Source organism: Sesamum indicum, linkage group LG5, assembly GCF_026168435.1.
Source record: "Sesamum indicum cultivar Baizhima isolate 11 linkage group LG5, ASM2616843v1, whole genome shotgun sequence".
Taxonomy (NCBI): domain Eukaryota; kingdom Viridiplantae; phylum Streptophyta; class Magnoliopsida; order Lamiales; family Pedaliaceae; genus Sesamum; species Sesamum indicum.
The window spans coordinates 3,021,825-3,044,878 of NC_142661.1; the positions used below are offsets into that span (position 1 = coordinate 3,021,825).

The following is a 23,054-nucleotide window of genomic DNA, read 5'->3' on the forward strand; positions in this document are numbered from 1 at the left end:
TTATTTTTATATTATAAAAAAAAAATTATTTTAACATAATTATTTTTAAAAGAATAACAAAAACATGACGAGTCGCGATTTGAAATCGCGACTCGTCATTAAATAAATACCAGAAAATGCAAAAATTGCCAATTCGGGAAACAAAATCCCGACTTCAAGTCGGGATTTTGAATCCCGACTTGGAGTCGGGATCCTGAATCCCGACTTCAAGTCGGGATCCTGAATCCCGACTTGAAGTTGGGATTTTGTTTCCCGACTTGGGAAATTTTCCTTTTTTTTTTTTCGTTTAAATTATTATTATATAATTTAATTTATATATATTAATTTTAACAATATACTAAAATCCAAAATTAATAAAATTAACATTGTATTAATTTAAAAAATTACAATTAAGAGTACAAATGTAATAGTTATTTATTTTGTACAATTGTAAAAAATTACATTAAATTATACAATTACAAATATCAAAAATGTCCACCCGTTCCACAATGTCGCCTGTGGCGTTGACGTCGTGGTTTTCTAATTTCCTCGCCCACATTTTGAACTGGCTCATTTTGCGCCTCATTTTCTTCCCCAACAAACCGACTTGATGTTTCAGAACTTGACTCCACATTGTCACGATATGCACCAAATGATGGAAATGGAACTGGTGAAATATTTATACCCTTGTGTATATGGTTGATTAAAACCAAGACCAAGGTCAAGAGAAAAATCTTGTGTTTGATTTGACATATATGGAGTCGATTGAAACCAATCACCTTGAGATGGTTGAGGCATATAATAATCTTGAGGCGGTTGAGGTACGTAATAATCTTGAGGTGGATATACTGTAGAAGGACCAGCTATATCCACCCCAAAATCACGACGTTCAACTGAACCAGTTGACATTCGGCTCGAACTTCTTCTTTGCCTGTGGGATGTTGTGGGAGCATCATCGGATGGAGAAGCAATTTGTTGTGGCTGTTGGGTTATAGCCTCCCTGATAATATGTAACCCATGTTCAAATCTATCCACCAATTGACTATATCCTTCGATATTTGGTGGTCTAGATCGACATAAAGTTTCAAGGGCATTCACCACATTTGCCTGAAAAGTGTAGAAAAATAATTAGCCTTGTGTTGTTAAAAATATATATAAAATAAAACATGTAATAGTATATAATAACGTACCACAACTTGCAACATAGGTGCTTCTCCAGGTTGGTACCCGCTTTCCACACGTCTATCAGTAGATGACGACACGAAATTTCTTGTTATGTTGTAGTACCACTCCCAATAACCTCGTTCTGTTTCCCTTCTATTAGAAATGAGTGGCCTATGTACAACCGTGTCATATCGTCTTTGCCATCTATTGATGTATTGTATGTGTTGCAGAGACCAATCTGCGCCCGCGTGATTTTTACGGGAAATCTGATGGAGGCTCATATCACGGGTATCCGTCGATTCTGGTACATTCTGCCTCATCCCGAATTGGCGAACAACTCGTTCGGGACGATGCATTTCAACTATTGCGTAGAATATTAACGGAACAGATGACCTCCACAACTGGGGGTTCAATTCATCGGCGTAAGCCATAATGACATCCGAGTCCATGTCATACGGCTGCCATATGAACTGTAATAAAAACAAAGATGTAAATTAATATGAATTTTAGGAAACGGTATAAATATACGAATAATATTAAAATTTAGTTACCTGATCCGCCTGCATCTCATCCAAAATTTCTCGTATTACTCGTACAGTTCCCCGAACTGTAGTGGTGAAAGTGTGCTGACAATTCCAAGTAGCACCATATGGTGCTGCTGGGAGCCAGCGATTATTGTTCATTTGCACTTGGCCCATAAATAGTCGTTGGGCACCAAGTCCAGGACAAAGTGGCGTAATCCGTGACCACGCCCAAATCTACACGAACAATACAAATATGTGTTATTAATGAATATCAATAGCAAAAAAAAAATAAAAATGTGTAAGACTTTTTAAGTCAATTTTACCTGTAGCAATTGCAGCGCTCCACCAATTGCCGCTTTGCCTTTTGTGCTGGCATTGCACAATTCGCGATATAAAAATGCCAGCACAGCACTCCCCTAACTGTAGTTCCTCGCGGTTTCTATATCTTCTAATTTTGAAAGATATAGTAATGAGACATAGTTCCTCATTTTTACGTAGAAACTTGCAACAAAATGGCTTCTTCATCTTCTCGCATTGAGATTTTTCTGTATTTTGGTGGTGAATTATCGAGCGATGGATGGTCTGTTACATATGATCAGACGCCCATTGCAGCAATGAGGATCCCCCGTTCATCCAGTTATGATCAATTTTTATCAAAAATCTACAAAAAAATTGGTGTTGATAGCTCCCGATTTTCGTTGAATGTTTCTGCAAAACATTCGTGCCAATACCTAGGGCGAATTAAGGAAACACTGATACCAATAAAGGATGACGATACATTGTCATTCTTTACTGATCCTACAACTGGATTTTCACTAATGGAAATATTCGTCGAAACGGTGGAAATCCAGCACGACGATTCTCCACAAATTGGCCGAGGTTGGGGAGCTTTCGATTCCCGGCAGTTGGTGGATGACAACTCACAAATGAGTCAACAGCGGGGGGAATACATGGCGATGTTATCGAGCCAAGGATTTCCGTCATCCTCCAACTACGAAAATTTCACAGGTACCTATAACTCTAATTTCGATGCAGGTACTTCTAACCCCGATTTTGGTGCAGGCACATCACATTATGATACAGATTGTTATACTCCGAATGTGGTGTCTGTCACACAAGGGCTCGATAATATTGAACTTAATTACACAGAGCTCACCCACTCACATACTCCATCCACCTCCAATTTTATACCAACTTCTGCACAACACATTGCCGAGCCAGAAGACCCTATTGCGGACAGCCTGGCTAATGAATCAGATGCAGCTTCCGAACCGGATGAAGTGGATTATCCAATTCCACCTGAGGATGGAAACGAAGATGTTGACATAAATGTTGTCGCCGAAAATGTTGCACAAGGTACGTCGACATCCTCTCAGCCGGTTACGGCACAACGAACTTCTCAGGAAACATTTTACCGCTCCATACCATTTTTTGAACAAACATTCCCGGAGGTACCAGTGGATTCCATTGATGTACCGAACTTAAGGTATGCAAAATTTTATGACAAAAACGAAGGCAGATTTGATGTGGGAATGCTTTTCAAAAATAAAGAAGCTTTAATCGAGGCGGTGAAAGATCACTCAATACGACATGCCCGACGCGAGTATTGGGTACCTGAGAGTTCAAAGACCAAGTGGAAAGTATTGTGTAGGCATACCACCGAAGGTATATATATATATATATTTTTTTGTCGTATATGTCTAAACATACAAAATTATTCGACTGATTCGTCTTTATTTTTTGCAGCTAGGCGGTGTAGATGGGAGCTGCGAGGCATTTACAAACCAAAAATGGGAAGGTGGACAATAACAAAATACGGAGGGGACCATACATGTATATTGAACTAAATGTCCCTCGAACACGGTAATTTAGATATAGTATATGTTGCTTCTTTATTGTTAGGACATGTAAAATGCAACCCGTCGTACGGAATCAAGCATGTCATCCAGACTGTGAAAGACCATACCGGATACGATATAGCATATCAAAAGGCATGGTACAGTTTGAAAATGGCACGTGAGATGGTTTATGGCACATGGGAGAGCTCCGTTCAAAAGCTACCCAAATACTTGGGAGCTCTCCAAAAATATAATCCAGGAACGATTGTTGAATGGCAACATAAAGCCCGCGACACATCAACCGGTGCATATGTGATAGGGTACGTATTCTGGGCGTTCAAGCCGTGCATTGAAGGGTTCCAACACTGTCGCAACCTTATCAGTGTAGATGGGACCCATCTATACACAAAGTACAAGCACAAGATGTTGATTGCTGCTGCCATGGATGGAAATCAACAGGTACTTCCTCTTGCTTTTGCTGTTGTCGATGAAGAATCACTTTTATCTTGGAAGTGGTTTCTTAGACAATTGAGCAGACACATTATACGAGGGCGACGGGGTATCTGCCTTATTTCTGACCGCCATGCTGGTATCACAAGAACTGTACGTGAATGTCCGGATTTCGTGCCACCTAACGGCGTGCACCGATATTGCTTGCGGCACGTGTGTTCCAATTTCAACAGTAAATACAAAAATGTCGTGTTGAAGGATCTTTGTTGGAGAGCTGGCTCTGAATATCAGATCAGAAAATTCAATCGCACTATGGAGGAGATAAAGAAACAGTCCCTCGAGGCGTTTCAGTGGTTAGATAGGATCGACAAGGAAAAATGGACAGCATCACATGACGGTGGATGGCGATGCGGAATTCTGACGACAAATATGTCGGAATGCATAAATGGAGTATTGAAAGGGGCTCGCCGCCTACCGTTGACAGCAATTGCTGAGATGACGTTTCAGCGAAGTGTCCATTATTTCCGTGAGAGGTTAGCAAGAAGTACTGTAATGTTGACCAACAACCAACTGTGGACGGATTTTGCATATAAGATGTTCACACGTTGGCATCAAAATTCTGTTGAACATACCGTCACCAAATTCCATCAGTTCCAACAGTCCGCCTCGGTTGTTACAAGACGTCACGGTGGACATGGAGTCAACACCCATGTTGTCAAAATTGCGAACCGAGAATGTTCTTGCGGCAAATGGAGTCAATTTGGTATACCTTGCAGTCACGCTCAAAAGGTATGCGCTGCATTCATGATTAATGCTGCATCAATGGTGAAGGATTATTACGATATAATGACTTATAAGAATACATATTCTAAGTCATTTGAACCTGTACATTCCGAAGATTATTGGGATGTACCGGGATTTGAGTTGGTCCACGATCCTACTATTCGCATCTCTTCGCGCCCTGGTCGAAATCAAACAACACGTATTCACAACGAGATGGATTGGGCGCAAAGGCGTGCACGACAACAAGCACAACAAAGAAATTCTTCAACACAATCGGATGTGCCAGTACCGGGTAGCCAGGATTAATTGTATATTTTTTGTTTTTTTCACAATTGTACAAAATATTTTTTGTATTTAATGTAATTTTTTACAATTATACAAAATAAATAACTATTACATTTGTACCCTTAATTGTAATTTTTTAAGTTAATGCAATGTTAATTTTATTAATTGTGGATTTTAGTATATTGTTAAAATTTATTATATATAAATTAAATTATATAATAATAATTTAAACGAAAAAAGAAAAAAAAAAAGCAAAATTGCCAAGTCGGGAAAGAAAATCCCGACTTCAAGTCGGGATTCAGGATCCCGACTTGAAGTTGGGATTTTGTTTCCCGACTTGGGAAATTTTGCATTTTCTGGCATTAATTTAATGACGAGTCGCGATTTCAAATCGCGACTCGTCATGTTTTTGTTATATATTTAAAAATAATTATGATAAAATAATTTTTTTTTTATAATTAAAAAATAATTAACTCCAAGTAACAGCCTAAATAATGTATGTGAGTCAATAATTTAACACACATATTTATAACTATATACATACATCTAAAATTAATAATTATACAATATAAAGATTAAAATGCAATAAATCACCGTGTGAAAATATTGATAGGTAAAAGTATCACTACAAATTATTTGACGGCATAAATTGATAGAGTGACAAATAAATATATTGGAAATACGAATTTTATGGGCGATAATTACACCACCCCTTCCTGATATTTAGTATAATTACATATAAATTCTTTATAGTTTAAAAAAATGCATTTAACATTCTTGAAGTTTATTTCGTCTAATAAATAGACCCATTCGTTAGACAGGATTCATTGAATTGGATGATATCAGCAAAAAAAAAAAAAGAGAATAAAAATTCACATTTATCCTCAATTAATTTATTACAGGTTAAATAAATATTTTTTGACTAAACTACCCTTATAAGGGTGAAAACGTACTTCCTCATTCGCATTATCGTGTGAAAATGTATAAAAGTAGTTTAGTGAGAGAAAAGTTTATTTGATCTATAATAAGCCAATCCAGAGCAAATATTAAGTCCATTCAATTTTTTTGCTAATATAATCAAATTCAATGAATTATATTTAACATGGATCTAAAGACAAGCATTAGGGGTACTACTATAATTTTTCAAATTATAAAAAATTTATGTGTAATTACACCTAAAATAGTGTAATTATCCCAATTTTATGATACACAAATCGGTGTACATCACCAAGATAATTTAATTTTTTTAATTATGTATTTTAGACAAATATAAATGTTGCTAAAAATTTGATTTGTTCTTGAGTTTTAATTGTGTATTGACTAATTTTATTATTTACTTACCATAAATTTTAATTGTGTACATTCTCTCCTTTTTTTCCTCATTCACAATGATCAAATACTGGGAATTTTGCAGCAATGTCAAACTAATCCTCCCAGGTGGCTTGATCAGAAGAAGAGTGCGACCATTGACCAGGAGAAGAGTGCGACCATCTTAGGTTGTTGATAGCACACACACCTAAGATAATTCTCCAGACACTGATTAATCCTCTCAGTCTGACCATCACTCTGAGGGTGATAGGCAGAAGACATATCAACTGACACTCCAGTCAAGCTAAATAGCTCTTTCCAGAATTTACTTATGAAGACTTTGTCCCTATCAGTCACAATACGGATAGGCAATCCATGCAGCTTATAGATATTGTCAAAGAAAACTTTTGGAATGTTGGTTGCAGTGTAGGGTGTTTGAGAGGGAGGAAATGGGAATACTTAGTTAACCTGTCAACAATCACCAAGATAGACTTCTTACCATCGATTTTGGTAGGCCTTCAATGAAGTCCATAGAAATACAAGACCATGCTTGATCAGGGATGGACAGTGCAGTAATAAACCAGGATAGGCATTATTGTCATGTTTGGACCTTTGACAGATTTCACACTCTCTAACCCATGCGTGAACTTCATCCTTAACAGTGGGCCAATAGAACAACATACCAAAGCTCAGCTCTACCCTCCATGTGGACTGAGGCTAGAGGTACCTTATGATCTTCATATATAGATATCATTCGGAAATACCTCGCGCATCTTCTAATCTAGGCCCATGCGTCCTCCCCATTAAAGAGGGGAAACTCCATCATATGAATAGCATTATGACCTCCTGTATTGGATTGATTTGCTTGTTCATTTCCAGTGAAGTGGTGAGCAGTGATTCGAGATGAAGATCCCTTATCCATAGATGCAGTCAACCTTTCTCCTAACATTGATTTGTTCTTGTTGTAATGCTGCAGCTGTTCCATTATACTCTGGAGTTGTTGCTGCACAGTAGCAAGAGTATGTTCCGCATTCATAACTGCAGATTGCAGTCCATCTTGTGCCTCTGTTATCTGGTCTAGGCGTGCATGTGTTTGTTCTTCACCAGCCTGTCTCCTTGCCATCTCGTCCACTAGTAAGAGGTTTGTCTTTCTTTGAGCTTCTTGAAGCTCCTTCAGCCTGGTTCCATCTGCCATGGTTATGTTTCTTAGGTGTCCGAGGATCGTTGGCTCTGAGGCCAAATGTAACAGATTTGATACAATAAATCAAGAAGAAACAGGGATGGGGAAGAGAAGATAGAGATGAGAGAAAGCTAGAGGAACTTGCTAAAATTTTCATTAAGAACTAAAATGCATCCCTTCTACAAGTTTTTAAGCAACGTTCAGAAATTCAAAAGCTTACATTCCTCAAAGGATCACAACCAAAGATAGTGGGACTAATTCCTTAAGCTAAGACTGGAAAAACTTCCATACAAGTGTGCCTGTTTCTTCAGCATAGGTTCGCGCCTCCCAACTCAGTTCAGATGCTGACGTGTGTCTCCTTGTCGGTCCTTTTTTTCCTTCTGCAAAGCTGCAGGTGTTTCTCGCAAATTCCTAATTTGCGAGAGCAGCCCCAATTCACTCAAAACGCCGTCGTTCACCCTATTTCAGTGGCCCTATCCCAATTTCAATTTTGCCTTGAATCGAGCGGTTATCATCAGCTCGGCCCATCATACGGTGAGTGTTTAAAGTCGCGTTTCCAGCCAAAGTCGTGACACCTTTCTGCTTTGTCTTTACTCATCGGATTTATAAACCCGTAGTCATCAATATCTACCTAAACTTTGTCTGCGAGCGCAAGAAAGCCAAAATCCTCTTCCTCGCAGCTCTCGCTACACAAGAGTAGACATGCAGCGGATTCTCCTGTTTTAGGAGTTTCTGGGTCGACTGCATATTTCTTCAATTTGGGGGAAAATCTTGTCGACGGGCCGCGGCCGCAATGGTGTGGGAGAAGGAATTTGTGAGCCGAGGAGGGGAAATGTTGAAATGGGTAGTCTGTTGAGTCAAGAAAAATTGCCGCTAGGGTTTCTGATTCAGCATTCCGTTCCAAGAAAAAGAGATGGAATTGTAAACCTGCTGTCGTTGGAAGTTGCTTGATCGATTCGAGAAAAATCTTGGTTTGACCTGGGAGAAAACCAAGGGGGCTGATTCTGCTTGATCATATTTGAGGTCGATTAATTGATGGGGTGTTCTTGAATCAGAAGAAACGAATTGGCGGTTGGTTGGATTTGATTGAAGAGATTGAGAAATTGATTAAAGTTTGGGTTTTGGGACCATGGCTGTGGGGTGGAGTATGACGCTTTGGGTGGCAAGGTTCATATGGATGGCGTTGAGTGGTTGGGTGGTTTCTTGTCTGACTGTGGCTGATGAAATTGCAGGCTCCTTGCGGACAGGAGATATCGGTGCATTCCATGTCGGTTGATTCCATGAAATTTTGTACATCAGAACTCTGTACAGGCTCTGGTTCACTCCAGGGAATTTTTACTTTTCTTTTTCGTTTTATGTGTTTTAATTTTTGGTTTCCCTTTTGAAAGAGTTGAGCTTTATAGAGCTTTTTCTTTTATGTTGATGGTGTGAATAGTAAATGAATGATAGTTTGTTTGAATTTCAGTTGCTTGAATCATTGATAACTAAATATGGCTTTGTTAGAAGATCCTAGATAGAATGATGTGCTTGATCAAGGATGATTAGAGCAAAGTTGAGCCAGAGGAAGTTTAATTATTTCTTGTTTTTCTCTTTGAAAAAGAGATGATCTTTTTAATCTAGAAACTAAAATTACTTGCTAAAGCAACATATCTTGAACTATAGATGAACCAGTAGATCAAATGCACACCACCTTCCTTTTGGAAGGGAAGAGCACTTTTTTCTTAGCGAGAAATTCCAATTACACTCGAAAGACGCCATAAAATTGAGATTGGCACTTACAATGATCACTTATGTCTTCAGGCCCCCATCTTTCTTTGTACTTGTTGATGAACAAGTTTGGATTACTAGGAATAAGTGAGGAGTGGTTGTTTTGCAGAAATTCTGCTGAGTTTCTTTGTTTTGGGCTCTGAAAATAACTTCATTAAAAATTTGTTGCCGCCATGTATTACTTGGAATGGTAAGGGCAATCTGAGCCAAAGGTTGCAAACGCACGGTGGTTCTTGTCCTCCTTTGAGCTCTTGTCTCCTTATTGAATTCCTGTTGAAAGTGCCAGATTGAATTTCAGTAAATAACTTCTGATTTTATGATCCATGTTTTCATTCTTTGTTGCACTGACGGTTTCTATTGTTAATGGGGGCAATGACTATTTAGTGACAAATTGCTCAGGAATCCTAATTGGTGGCATGAGGCTTAATTATTCAAACATTGCTCTCTTCATGATGCATGGTTGTTAAGAGTACGCTATTGAGCTAATGCATAAAAATTTTGCCTTGATTGCTAACTATCAATAGAGAACTTATTGGCAATTTGAATGGATAATTCAATACTTTAACTTTGAGTGTGTAGTTGTCAACTTCAATGTCAATTATGGATGAGTGTGTTAGCATCACATGACCATTCTGGTCTATGCATGATGCATCCTTGCAATTCTGGTAAGAATTTGTCCTGTTTGTTCTATCCATTGTTTGGATAGATGCGCGCACACACACACACATATTGTTCTTGTGTCCTTATATGAAGATACTATATTTCTCAATGACCCTTGATGTCAAATTCCTGATGTGAGTTCTCTTGCTATAACATTCATTTGTCTACTATTCTTACTGAGGTTATTGATTTTTTATGCAAATACTTGAGATATGTTGACTTCTTGTTGTTTTTGATTGGTTATTCTGTTCTAATGAACATGCTCGAATGGCACTGTAGGCTGCAGTAATAGATGATCAAGATTTGATGTTGTGGGCATAATTTTATGTTAATTATAACCGTAGAATAGTTTTTATAATCTGGAACAGCTTGTCGCAGACTTGTGCCTCTACAAACTGCTGTGTGCTGCCTTAGCTCCTTCTAGCATCAGACTGGGACAAGCTGCATGAAATTCTTGTTGAAACACATGCTGATGAGAGTAATCAGATTTGATTATGTTATTCATTGAACTGTATGATGATGAAATTCAGCCATGCTGCTCCTAAAGGTCAGAAATGTAAACAGTAAAGGTAATGAACTTGCAGTCATCAGATGAGAGTTTATATGCTCTTTTGCTTGTCTGGGTTTGTAGATGAGTCCATTTGAGCCAAGTGCAGTACTGTACATGCCATGAACTTTACTCAGCTCTTCGTGGTGCTCTACTGGTCGGATCATTCCGTGCACTGGTTGTTCAGGTGTCTAATATGTTCGTTGTTGAATACGAAACTACCAACAGGACTTGGGTGCTTAAATAAGACCTCAGCTTTTGGCTAAAACTAATGATGAAGTGCAATTCATGGTCAGACATGTTCGGTTGATATATACTTATCAAACCATCAAGATTATCGAAAATGGATTATCATACCCTTTAACAGGTTGAAATAAATTTACCAAAGTCTTGAAGTTACGAGACATTGAAACGGGTTTAAGTTATTGCATGCGATGGGCTCCGGAAGTTAATTTATTGGTAGCAAACAAAAGTTAGTTCTTATTATTTCAAATATTTTTCCTTGTTGATCACTTTATAATTATTTTTCTTAAATTTTTACGTAAATTTGGTTCTTATTACTCCCTTAAAGTTGGGCTCTACTTGAGAGCGAATCGTGAGCTTCTATATTTACTATTTTTGTATTATCTTATATATATATATATATATATATATTTAATCCTACATGGAACTATAAAAAGGATAATGTACTACATGCTAAAATTTTATTTATTGAACATTATACTTTGAAAGTTTGTGTAGTAGTAGTAATAATATGGAATAATTATAGCTGTACTCTTAATCCATGTTTTATTTACAAAAGTTATCTATACTTTTTGAATAATTATACATATATTCACTAAAAATGTTAAAATATTTTCTTAAAAATCACTCATAATTTCTAAAAACTATACATACATCCTAAAAAGTTATCAATATTATTGCACAAGTTATTCCTGTTTTTTTATTGTCGATGAATAGTTTTTGTAATTATATAAAAAATAGAGGTTATTTGTGTAAACATGTCATAAAGGGGTGTAAATATAATTATTTTGAATAATATTCTACTAATATTATGCAAAAATATAAAAATAATTAATTCGCACACGTTTTCTAACATTTCATAATTAATTATTTCTCACCTATGATAGGAAAAAAGATAATTAAAGGAAAGAAAAAAAAAAAAAAAAGAAAGACAAGAAAAGGAATGATTAGGAGAATAGTCGACGCTGGCAAGTCCACTCCTAAGTCTTGAATCTTTTCTCTTCAGAAAAATTCTGCAGATAACATTTTCTGATCTTGACAAGCATGGCGGAAACATTCTTGTTCAACATCATAGACAGGGTGTTGGGCAGATTTTCTTCCATCGCACTAGAACACATCAGTTCAGCTTGGAACACGAAATCAGAGGTGCAAAAGCTTCAGAACACTTTGTCCACCATTAGAGCTGTGATCTTGGATGCAGATGGGCAGCAAGCCAAGAATCATGAAGTCAGAGACTGGCTCGAAAAGCTCAAGGATGCTGTTTATGAAATTGATGATCTGCTGGATGATCTCACAACACAAGTTTCACAGAGGAATGTGGAGATTTACAGTGGGATTTTGATCCTAAAAAAGGTGAGAAGATTCTTTTCAAGTTCAAATCCCATTGCCTGTAGATTCAAGATTGCCCAGAGGGTAAAAAGGCTAAGGCAGAGACTAGATGAAATTGCAGATGATAGAACAAAATTTCACTTTTCTGAACAAGCCCATTTCATTCCTGTAGACAATAATGTCAAGGAACAAACTCATTCCTTTGTGAGAGCATCAGACATCATTGGTAGGGATGGTGATAAAGAAAATATTGTGCAGTTGCTTCTGAGCTCTAAGGATGAAGAAGATGTTTCAGTTGTTCCTGTTGTTGGAATAGGAGGTCTTGGGAAGACAACAGTTGTTAAACTGGCCTACAACGATGACCGGGTTGTTCAAAGCTTTGATCTTGGAATGTGGGTTTCTGTTTCTGAGGATTTTGGCGTTGGCAAAGTTGTTGAGAAGATTCTAAAATCTGCAACAGGTGAGAATCTTGCCCATCTTGATATGGATCAGATGCAAAGCTGTTTAGCCGGTGTTTTGAACAACAAGAAGTATTTACTTGTGTTGGATGATGTGTGGAATGAGGATCGTAATAAGTGGATGGATTTGAGGGAGTTGTTGATGAACGGTCGAACAGGAAGTAAAATCATTGTCACCACGCGAAGTAAGGCTGTAGCTCTGATTACTGGCACGACATCTCCATACAATTTAGCCGGCCTGTCAGATGATGACTGCTTATCTTTATTTCTGAAATGTGCTTTCAGAGGACCTGACAATTGGCTTCCTAATCTAGTAGCAATCGCGAAGGAAATTGTGAAGAAATGTGGTGGAGTTCCACTTGCTGTCAAGACCTTGGGTGGCTTGTTGTATATGAATACAGACGAACAAGAATGGTTGCATATCAAGGATAATGATATATGGGAAATTGATCAAAAGCAGAGTGATATTCTACCTATACTGAGGCTAAGCTATGAAAAGTTACCACCCCATTTGAGGCAATGCTTTGCTTATTGCTCTATGTTACCCAAGGGCTTTGAAATTCCACGGGAGGTTTTCATCAACCTTTGGATTGCTCAAGGTTTGGTTAGTTCAACAAGCAAGAATAGAGAACTTGAAGATATTGGGAATCGATACTTCAATGAACTTTTATCAAGATTTTGCTTTCAAGAAGTGGTGGAAGCTTTTGATGGAGAAATATTGGTTTGTAGGATTCATAACCTTGTCCACGACCTCGCTCAATCCGTGGCAGGCGATGAATGCCTAAACTTCAAAGCTGATATTAAAAGCATCTCTGATAGAGTTCGTCACCTGTATTTGCATGACGAAGATCTGTCGGAAAAAGAAGCCCCCAGAACATTATTCAGATTGAAAAATTTGAGGTCTTTTAGATGTACATTCAAGAATAAACCTTTAGACATGACCTTTATTCAAGGCATCGCAATGAAATTCAGACGCCTGCGGGTCTTAGTATTGCAAGCACTGGATCTTGAAGAGTTACCAAGTTCTATTGGTGGCTTGCAACAACTAAGGTATCTTGACCTGAGTCACAGCAGTAACCTGAAGTCTCTTCCTAAGTCGTTTTGCAAGCTTGTGAATTTACAGACACTGAACCTTATGAACTGTGAAAAGTTTCAAGATTTGCCTGGAAATTTCAGAAGTTTAGTCAGCATCAAAACCTTGTATTTGACTTGCAGGGAGATATCTCTGACAAAGAAAAGTCTCCAAAGCTTCAAATCTCTCCAGTTCTTGCTGCTCTACAACTGTGACTTTGTTCAGTTACCGTCAGAAGGATTTCAGGACCTGAATTCCCTTCGAGTGTTACGTATTTATGATTGCCCAAGATTAGCTTCTCTTCCAGATAACATCAAATATCTGACTGCACTTGAGAAGTTGTGGATTTGGAACTGCGAAGTTCTTGATTTGTCTGACGGAGATGGATTAGAGGGCTTGACGTGCCTTGAGTCGTTGCTTCTGATGGGGCTTCCTAAGTTGATCAATCTCCCAATGGGGCTTACAAAGAATGTTGCAAAGACTCTCAAATTTTTCCGGATAGCAAATTGTGCTAATTTTGCCATGTTGCCTGAGTGGCTTCTGAGCTTCAATTTGCTTCAAAGGTTTTATGTTGAGGATTGTCCTAATCTGTCCTTTCTTCCACAAGTGGTGGGGAGGCATATCGCAAAGGTGCATGTTAGCGGTTGTCCTAAACTCGGCAAGGTTTGATGATGAAGAGGCATGGAGTTGTCCAAAATCAACACATTTTGTGATAGTTGTTCTGTATTTAGTTCCGTAGACTTTAATCTTTCTAACATATGACAATGGTTTCTCTTCTGTTGTTTGTTTTGTTAGTTTCTCTATATTCTTTCAAAGCAAGAATATGATCTCCATATAGGGAGCATACCATGAAAATCATAAGCAACCACTCCCTTATACATTTCCATTAACCTATGGTGTTCTCACTAACCAGTCTTTAAATCCTACTTCTTCCTAGTTGATGAGAAATATGCATTGTAGTTGTTTCACCAATTTATTTTCTTTGTTGTAAGCAGAACTAAAGAAGCAGACTTAAATGTGTGTGGCGAGCCACAACGAGCCAATTCAGGCAACAAACATCTTTTCCTCCACTAGTCATAGGTTATTGCCTGAAAATCTGAGGATACTGGCATAATGAAGAACCTTGCAACTTGAAATCTGCCAGTCAGGTGTCTTCCTCGAGCGTTGGAAAGAAATTCCGGACTTGCATTCCCAAGTTTATGAAGCTATGTTTCTCTTACAACAAGTCAGTCACAGATCCCGCCTTGAGCATCAGAATCTGGCCTCTTTGTTATCATCATTTTCACCTCAAATAGTTGAGAATTAGCATAAGATTTCATTGCTACGAAAAACATCATTCCAGGTAGGTTGCTCCGTGCTTCATTTTGCAGTTTAAGACTCGGTACAGAAGCAAAATCATCAAATTTGTTGCTCCTCTAAAATATCATCACAGCATTCTAAAAGAAAGCTACACATTTACGAGATACTGGCTTTGAGAATTCAGAAGTATCAGTTTCATTACAAACACAAACCTTTTTTAGCTTCGACACCTAAATGTTGACATCTCCAAGATAGAAGGAAAATCAGAAGACTACCTGAATGGTCTTAACTAATTACATCCGACTCCCAGGAAGCATGGGATCAGTAAGAATTTTCGGAAAATCCGACTACCTGAATGGTCTTAACTAATCAGAAGACTGGCACTTTGTCCTGGAAATCCAACTGTAGGAACATAGAGACAATATTTATCTCTCTGGTTATACATTAATTGGAGCAGTTGAGCAGTTCAGGATTGATGTCATAACAAATCTGAGTAGGTACCCACCTTTATAACTGGAAAAAAAAAAAGGAGTCACCCAACAAAATTGTAAGTTCAGTAGACTGCCTAAGCCGTAACAGTATAGTCCGTCTGGTGTGTGACATTCTCACTGTTTTCTAGAGAGGACTGGTGTACGACACCAACTCCAGCATTAGGTTCACATGGACTTTCTTCCTGTCCATGAGAGAGCTGGTCTTCATCAGCTTCTTCAGCAGCTTGCTGGTATTCAGGCTCATCAATTTCATCGGTTGTGTAATCGTCCCTTGCCCCATCAACATGGTAGGTCATGCCTGCAAGTGCAGCATCAGCATTAGCCGGAAGGCAAAGATGTTGAGGATCAACCTCGTTTTGCACATAATACATGTGTCCCTGATCAACATCGACAGCTGAAGGATACACGGGGGTTTGGGTGTTTGTGCTAGCAGCATAATATTCCTCCGAGTCATCTTTCCTTCTGCGCTTACTGATACCCCTCCTCCTAACCCTTTCCTTCCCTCTCATGCTTTTCCCGACATCGTCTTCTGAGTTGGCTACCACCAATGTTGAGCTTCCAACATGATCCCTCAAACATTCATGTGCAACAAACCTGATTCTTGTTATGGATTGTATTTGCTGATCATCCATCCCATGTGTTGAGAGTGTGTCTGCTACATGTGCAATGTCTCTCAATGCAGCATTCTGAGTTCCGGGAACAAATCAGTTGAGCAAAAAATGGATAAAACTGTCAGGAAAAGAGATAAACTTTGCAAACAAAGAAGATAGATCAAATTAGTTATCCTACTGATTATTTTAAGTGCACTATTACCATTCTCTGAAACTCTGATGAGATAGGTCGAGGCCTTCCTACCAACCTGCGTGTAATTCTTAAGTACCAGTTCATATATTCACCCTCGTCCAGGTCCTCCTCAGCTTCCACAATATGGAAACTACGATTTGCCCATTCGCTAAGCTCTGATTCCATTTTCCCAGAAAGATCTACCCCCCCATCAACACCACGAGTCTTCCTTTCCCATCTCTGCACTTCTTCAGGGACAGTCTGATGCATGCCAAACTGTCTTAGGCAGCGATCTGGAAGGTGTCTCTCTGCCTTGTCAAAACATATCAACATTGTCTTTGATCTTCCGAGGATGAGTTGATTTAAGATATTCTCTGGTATAACAGTATGGCTGATATTTGCATAAGGACACCAATCAACCTTCAGTTAAAAATGGAAAACAACATGGTTATTGTCAGCTCCAGAAGGAAAGGGAGAAAAAGCCACTGAAAGGTTCTTACAAACATATTTAAACTCACATCAGAAGGCTTTAGGGAATCCAAAGCTTTACGATAGAAAGCAACATCACGATTTGAGGTTGGACCACTATGTTTCCCTTTCCACCTAAGGACAAAAGGAAAACATTCATGGATTGGGTCGTGATGAAGTTTAGGCCGACCAACATTCAGGTGATAGTAACTCCAGCACTACAAAAAAAGAGCATTATTCACGGATAATACGTTTTTCACGCATCTTTTACTGTGAAAATAAAGTGTCAGAGTCTAAATGTTTGTTTGATAATGTGTTGTAATGGAACAACAAGTGCCTTGTAATTGCAAAAAGAAAAACCACAAAGTGTAATGAGATAAAATTAGTTTTTGATTCACCTGCAGCAGTGTCAAACAGCCGCTAATAGTGCTTTGCGATCTAAGAGAGGCATTACCAAGTGCTCTGTACAAAAAAGATAATGCAGCTGCACCCCATGCATACTTCCCAGCCTCATCAAAATTCTCAAATAACGGGAGATACATAACAGGAACTTTGTTACCAGTGGTGGTTGAAAAGATTGTACTGCCAACAAGATAAAGAAGGTATGCACGTGTATGACACTCAATGTCATCAACTGAAGCATCTTCAGGACATTCAGAGAAAGCCTCTTTCAGCCAGCTAAGCTTCACCATCCCACCACTTGTGTGCCCAGAATCTGGTGATTTACCCAGATACTTAACGCATACTGAATCACATGCGGTATAGGTTACACCTATAACAGGTTTGCCATCAATTGGAAGCCCAAGTAAGTACGCAACATCTTCAAGTGATACTGTCATTTCTCCAACAGTCATATGGAATGTATTTGTTTCTCTCCTCCATCTCTCAACCAGCGCAGAAATAAGTGGGTTATCAAGACTAATTGCTGGAATCAATCTCAGATAGCCAAAACCTGCTTTCTTCACCAATTCTATCTGTTTCTCGGTGAGCAACCAACGGTCGAGCTTTGAAGTGTGTTCATGACATCTAAGTGCGCCTCGATCCTGTTAATATTAAAAATAGCATGTTGCAAGTGAAAATTTGCTGTGCCAGTAAAAAAGAAGATAGAAGAGGATAAACTTATTGCATAATGAACACCTGTCCCTCCCAAACAGCAGCTGAAATATGCTTGTCTTGATCATATAAAACAGTATCATCAAGTGGCCCAGGGTTGGTTGCATAGTAATCCATGTTGCTATTAAGTACATCTGTCCAAAATGCAGAAAGGGAATTCCAAAGACTGGATAAGTAAATGAACCTGTGTATCAATGTGAGACATAACTGGTATCTCACTACAGCTAAAAGAAAAATTAGGAGCCTAAGCTCCTGTTAAATATTATTCCTAATTCCAAACTTGTGATTCAGATGACAATGTGGGGAAATTATCGAAAGGAACTGGAGAAAAGCTTTTCCCCAGCAATGCAGCATCAGCTAAGGTGGCAACTCCTAAATACTTGAAGGAGATTTAAACAGATCATCATGACAAAAACAGCAGAAAATATTGATTACTATTATGGTCATAACAATAAAAGATTGAACAGGACACAGCTCATTAAGTGAGATGATTACTACTCATTAGTTCCAAGTTATATGCTCACAAGATGCCGTTATAGTCGGGTGTCAAGTGTCAAGAAAAGAGAAGTACACATTTAGTCTGATAATAGGTCCTTAAGCACTCACAATCAATCCCATTTTTATCAAACCTAAAGAGTTTTTGTGATGAATATCTCAGTCCCTTCAAAATCATCATGTAATCGACGTCTCATTATTTTCACAGTAGATCAAATCCTTTTGTTTGCTGTAAGATTTTGGTGTGTAATCGCATACAGATACATGCACAAGAGCAGAACTCGTGTTTTTTGGATTAACTCATCTACTATCAAAATGCAATGCAACCCTTTTTCTTAAATCGAAATGCATAAGCATAGTGTTGTTTGTATTTTTCGGATTCAACCCATCTACTATGAAAATGCAATGCAACCTTTTTTTTTTTATATCCAAAAGCATAAGCATAGAGTTGTTTCATACTTGATTGCTCGTACCTTTCCATTATCATTCTTACCATCTCCATCTATAGACAAAGCTCGTTAGTAAGAAACTCCAGTACACATTTACCCATCACAGATAATGGAGAAAGAACACTAAAATTAGAAAAAAGTGAGCTAATGATTAAAAAGATGAAACATTAAATGAAATGCTATTAATAATCTTTTCCCCTTTGCAAAATAACCTGTTAATGCAAAATTGTTTATCCAGGAAGGCAAAACAGACACAAGCAGCATTCTTCCCTCAATTACAACACAAAAGAGACGAAAGATTTATCTCGAGACTTCCAAACATCGCAGTATTTTCAGTAAACCCAACGCATTAAAAGACAAAAAAAAAAAACAAAACAAAATGCGTTTGAAAGATTATTCTTTTTTATCTCAAATTTTCTTGTTAGGATGTGAAACAACAGACATACCAGATGCATAATAATGATCTTCAGACTTCATGGCAATGCATTGATTCTTTTCTCGGCACTTCTGTTGGAAACCCAAAGAAACTGCTGGAAACTAAGCTGAATTCTTCAAGGAATAATGCCTCAAAACACAAGAAAATTGCATACATGAAATGGGTTTTCTCAATTGAGTAGAGGGCTGAGTATAGAAAACAAGGAATCAAGAAAACAAGAAGACGATGACAAGGAAACAGAGGGGTAGAGAATGGAGAAAAGTGAATGAAGAGAGAGAGAGGGGAGGGGTATGCTTTGATGGGCTGGGCAGCACAAAGCCCAAATGTAAATACAAGGAAAAAAATATTTTCACCAGGCAACGGTATGAAAAATTGACCCGAATAGGACGGGTTCGGGTTTGGATCTGAATCATTCATTATTATTTTTACCTTAAATCAGTAAGTAAATATATTAGGTTCAAAACATCAAAATTCGAAACCTATCCTAAAACTAAGCTACGGTTTGAAAAATTGACTCAAACAAGATGAGTTCGGATCTGGATCCAAATTACCCACTATTGCTTTTACCTTAAATTAATAAATAAATACATTAGGTCAAAAACATCAAGATTCGAAATCTGTTCGAAAATCAAGCATTGGTTCGGAAAGTTGACCCAAAAAGAGAGAGTTTGGGTCTAAATTCAAATTATCAATTATTACTTTTATCTTAAACTAGTAAGTGTGATACATTATATATATTTATATAATTTTAAAAAAATACTTTATAAAATATTTTTATAAATTATATTATTTTTTATAGAGGTCAAAATTAATCTAAAATAAGATAAAAATACATGAAAAAGGATCTACCCAAAAAATAGTTAGAAAAGATCACGAGGAACATGGAACCTAGAAATAATTAATTAATTTGAAATTTTTAAAAAAGTCATATTAGAATTAATTTGGATATTAGAATAACTTTCTTCAATAGTATTCGATATTAGTTGAATGTGACAAATTCGATATACATAAATAAAAAATTATAATAATTAAATATTATTTATAAAAAAAAATATTGTAAAAAATATAATATAAAAATAATTATGATAAAAAATAAATAATTTTAATATTTAAAAGCAAGAAAAAGAGAAAAAAACATATTATAACAATGTTTTTAGATTTATGAGGTTTCTTAGATAGTATAGCAATAGTAACAAGAAATTGAGTTTGAATTCAACAAGAACAGCCCAACAGACAACATAAGCCCCGTCGTCGTTGGCCGGCGAATCAACCATCACTGCCGCTCCTCCCGGCGGTTCCCTGTAACGCTCTTCCATTTTAAGGTGAGCTTGAGTTCTTATTGTAATGTCGTGCGGATTGAGGTTCAGTTTCCAAGATTATATGCTGTTTTCTATGTCATAATTCCAAGCTAATTTCAGAAGAACGCTCCGATTTTCGTGGTGGTTAGTTCTAGAGCACAAGTAGCAGTTTTGAATTACCCTTGCTTTGTCTTCTTACGTTGGGTAGACGCATTTGAGCTTAGGTTTCTCTCTCTCTCTCTCTCTCTCTCTCTCTCTCTCTCTCTTTTGATAATTGGTTACATCTCGTTCACTTCGGTTCGGGTTTGGTTTTCTGTTCGATTATATGTATATTCCTAATTCAGTTTCACAATCGGTCGGAAAGACAGTTCAGTTTTTGATGCAATTCATTAGTTTCTGTATTTTACTTTGATCGTCTTTTATCTGGCCCTTAGAGAAGATTATCACTGTAAATCATTTCCGTTGAAAAGCGAAAATTGAAAGCAAAAAACTATTTGCTCTGAGAGGACAATGTTACCACACAGTTTCTTGGTTTAATTTGGAAATTGGATTGCAAAAGGTCAATTGTAAGTTGCTGAAGTTATGCTTGTTGGGCTTTTGATGTTCTAGATTCATTTACTCATCTTTCGCTTATTTTGTTTTCTGCATGAAGGTTTTGGCTGAAGTTTGTCAAGTGAGAATCAAGGGAAGAGCCAAAAAATGAGCAAAATTGGGGGCGGATCTGATCCTCCTTCTCCTCCTTCTCCTCCTCTATCAGTTACATCATCTGAAGCATCAAAGAGCAGTGGTACTTGCTTTGATGCTAATCGAATTGCAGAAGTGAAAGCATGGCTTGTTTCCCAATTTGATGCAGCTGGCAAAGACGTACCTGATTTTGAGTACACTCCTCAGAGCATTGCTCACTTACACAACATTGCCACCCTGTCCCAAGCCAAAACCCAGGCTGCCACCATCGTGGCAAATGACTTTCGTCAAAAAGCTGCAGAGTATCGCTCCCAAGGTCTAACTTTCAATTTGCATATTCACGCACTTGTGCATTCTCCTAGTTGTGTGCTATTATCTTTCTTGAGCTATTCTCATTATCGGATCGGCAGCTTATTCCTCAGTTTGAAAATAATGACTCAGAGATTGGTTTCATTACGTCTCTTGGAACTCTCTAACATAGAGATTCAATTTCATGGTTGTACTTTGTGGTGTCTTGGCCTATTGTTGCTTGGAGATATTGTTTTGTAGTGATTCTCACTGAGTTTGTTTTCTGGGTCTTGTGATTTTTGTCCACCAGCTGCTAGGATAAGAGAGATACTGGAGCATGTGGGATTGGTGCAAGAGAGTTTACCATCTAATGTGGTGTCATCTTCCCAAGTTCTTGCCAGTGTGGCAAATCTGTTGAATATTAGGGATACTGAACTAAGTAGGTGGGTTTGTCCCCTTATGTTTATATGTGATTACATAAGGAGTGGCCTCCTACTTACAAGCAGATATCTTTTTAGTTTTCTTGTAGCAATGGCAGATCTATCTTTAAGAAAAACAGCAGTAGAAGAGAAGAGAGCTAAGGTGCAGCAGGAATCCAAAGAACTTCTTGATTATACTCGAAAGGCAATAGCAAGATTGACTTATCTAAAAAGGTGGATCTATGGCATCTTGCTTTCTCTTCCGCAATATAATTTTGTTTTCCAGTTTGTGTTTTTAGGACTGTTGTTTAAAGTGTGACTTACCCATGTAAAATGTCCTCCTTTTAATTATTATTGTTTCTTGTCAGAACACTAGCACAATTGGAAGATGATATACCTCCTTGTGAAGCTCAAATGGAACACTGGAAGACGAACTTGGCGATAATGGAATCAAAAGAAAGACAGTATATGCAACAGTATTCTAATTACAAGGCATAATCATATTTTATGTCCCAGTCCCTCTTATATCATTATTTCAACCACTCCATATTAATGCATATTTTGTTCAATTTATTGAACATTGCTTTTATATAATTTGGATTTAAAAAGAAAAGGACTTCTGTGCATTCATTTTTACGAGTTTGTTCATGGCAGGCAATGCTCAATCGTGTGGGCTATAGCCCTGAGATTAGTCATGGAGTGTTGGTAGAAATGGCAGAGCACAGGAAGGACCTGGAGAAGAAAACAAAACCAATCCTTGACACATTAAGAAGCTACCAAGACTTGCCTCCTGTAGTTTCCTGTCTTATATAATATGCAAATTTTCCGTTCCATAATTCTAGTATTGGAGATTGATCTTGAGACTCTTTATTTCATCCAGGACAAGGCTTTGGCGGCATTGGCAATCGAGGATAAGAAGAGGCAATATGCTGCTGCTGAGAAGTACCTTGAAGATGTATTGCAGTCAGCTCTTGCTTCTTCTGAGTGATATCCAACTACTATTAGTGGCTTCCTTTCGTTGACGTTTTGATTTGATATAATTAAATTGAATTTCAAATGTGCTTGACGTCTTGATTATGGTGTTTTTGTTGAAATGATATTACGTCTACTCTTTTGGTCCTTTTGCATTGTCTAGATGCTTTTCTTCGTGTTGTGAAAATTTTCAGGACTGATGATGTTTTCTGTACAGTTGGCAGGAGAACACATTATTTTGATAGAATATCTATAAAAACAAGCGTTACAAT

The 23,054-nt window shown here is 37.7% G+C and overlaps 5 protein-coding genes across 7 annotated transcripts; 4 read left to right on the plus strand and 1 right to left on the minus strand.

The window, feature by feature from the left end:
- Positions 1-3,549: 3,549 nt before the first annotated feature.
- Positions 3,550-5,144, plus strand: LOC148788016 (uncharacterized). Its single transcript, XM_088880433.1, has one exon. It carries the CDS (start codon positions 3,677-3,679, stop codon positions 5,042-5,044), a length of 1,368 nt encoding a protein of 455 aa, XP_088736559.1. The 5' UTR covers positions 3,550-3,676; the 3' UTR covers positions 5,045-5,144.
- A 2,982-nt stretch (positions 5,145-8,126) lies between these two features.
- LOC105162591 (uncharacterized) lies at positions 8,127-8,975 on the plus strand. Its single transcript, XM_011080659.3, has one exon. It carries the CDS (start codon positions 8,641-8,643, stop codon positions 8,785-8,787), a length of 147 nt encoding a protein of 48 aa, XP_011078961.1. The 5' UTR covers positions 8,127-8,640; the 3' UTR covers positions 8,788-8,975.
- Positions 8,976-11,634: 2,659 nt separating this feature from the next.
- Positions 11,635-14,442, plus strand: LOC105162589 (putative disease resistance protein RGA1). Its single transcript, XM_011080658.3, has one exon. It carries the CDS (start codon positions 11,773-11,775, stop codon positions 14,254-14,256), a length of 2,484 nt encoding a protein of 827 aa, XP_011078960.1. The 5' UTR covers positions 11,635-11,772; the 3' UTR covers positions 14,257-14,442.
- Positions 14,443-15,021: 579 nt separating this feature from the next.
- Positions 15,022-19,429, minus strand: LOC105162587 (protein MAIN-LIKE 2). Of its 2 annotated transcripts, XR_847857.3 has the most exons (7): positions 19,132-19,429; positions 17,766-17,875; positions 17,027-17,671; positions 16,679-16,846; positions 16,191-16,580; positions 15,392-16,063; positions 15,022-15,288 (listed from the first exon to the last, which is right to left on the minus strand). XR_847857.3 is itself a non-coding variant. In XM_011080656.3 (6 exons), the coding sequence occupies exons 1-6, from the start codon at positions 19,160-19,162 to the stop codon at positions 15,452-15,454; spliced, it is 1,956 nt and encodes a 651-aa protein (XP_011078958.1). In that variant the 5' UTR covers positions 19,163-19,429; the 3' UTR covers positions 15,022-15,451. The 2 variants fall into 2 exon arrangements, 1 of the variants encoding a protein (XP_011078958.1); XM_011080656.3 differs by having other exon boundaries at positions 15,022-16,063.
- Positions 19,430-20,285: 856 nt separating this feature from the next.
- LOC105162588 (AUGMIN subunit 1) lies at positions 20,286-22,930 on the plus strand. Of its 2 annotated transcripts, XM_088880790.1 has the most exons (8): positions 20,290-20,443; positions 20,540-20,643; positions 21,072-21,419; positions 21,702-21,834; positions 21,910-22,044; positions 22,179-22,302; positions 22,465-22,602; positions 22,691-22,930. In XM_088880790.1, exons 3-8 carry the CDS (start codon positions 21,119-21,121, stop codon positions 22,796-22,798), a joined length of 939 nt encoding a protein of 312 aa, XP_088736916.1. In that variant the 5' UTR covers positions 20,290-20,443; positions 20,540-20,643; positions 21,072-21,118; the 3' UTR covers positions 22,799-22,930. The 2 variants fall into 2 exon arrangements, with proteins under 2 accessions (XP_088736915.1, XP_088736916.1); XM_088880789.1 differs by lacking the exon at positions 20,540-20,643 and having other exon boundaries at positions 20,286-20,443.
- The last annotated feature ends 124 nt before the right edge of the window (positions 22,931-23,054 follow it).

Excerpts from the sequence above, each read along its gene's own strand:
- LOC148788016 (XM_088880433.1), top strand. The coding sequence starts at position 3,677 with ATGGCACGTGAGATGGTTTATGGCACATGGGAGAGCTCCGTTCAAAAG.
- LOC105162591 (XM_011080659.3), top strand. The coding sequence starts at position 8,641 with ATGGCTGTGGGGTGGAGTATGACGCTTTGGGTGGCAAGGTTCATATGG.
- LOC105162589 (XM_011080658.3), top strand. The coding sequence starts at position 11,773 with ATGGCGGAAACATTCTTGTTCAACATCATAGACAGGGTGTTGGGCAGA.
- LOC105162587 (XM_011080656.3), bottom strand. The coding sequence starts at position 19,162 with ATGAAGTCTGAAGATCATTATTATGCATCTG. Across the intron at positions 17,876-19,131 it reads AGATCATTATTATGCATCTG|ATGTACTTAATAGCAACATG; the intron begins GTATGTCTGTTG and ends CATTTTGGACAG. Across the intron at positions 16,847-17,026 it reads GCTGTTTGACACTGCTGCAG|TGCTGGAGTTACTATCACCT; the intron begins GTGAATCAAAAA and ends CTTTTTTTGTAG.
- LOC105162588 (XM_088880789.1), top strand. The coding sequence starts at position 21,119 with ATGAGCAAAATTGGGGGCGGATCTGATCCTCCTTCTCCTCCTTCTCCT. Across the intron at positions 22,045-22,178 it reads AGATTGACTTATCTAAAAAG|AACACTAGCACAATTGGAAG; the intron begins GTGGATCTATGG and ends GTTTCTTGTCAG. Across the intron at positions 22,303-22,464 it reads AACAGTATTCTAATTACAAG|GCAATGCTCAATCGTGTGGG; the intron begins GCATAATCATAT and ends TGTTCATGGCAG.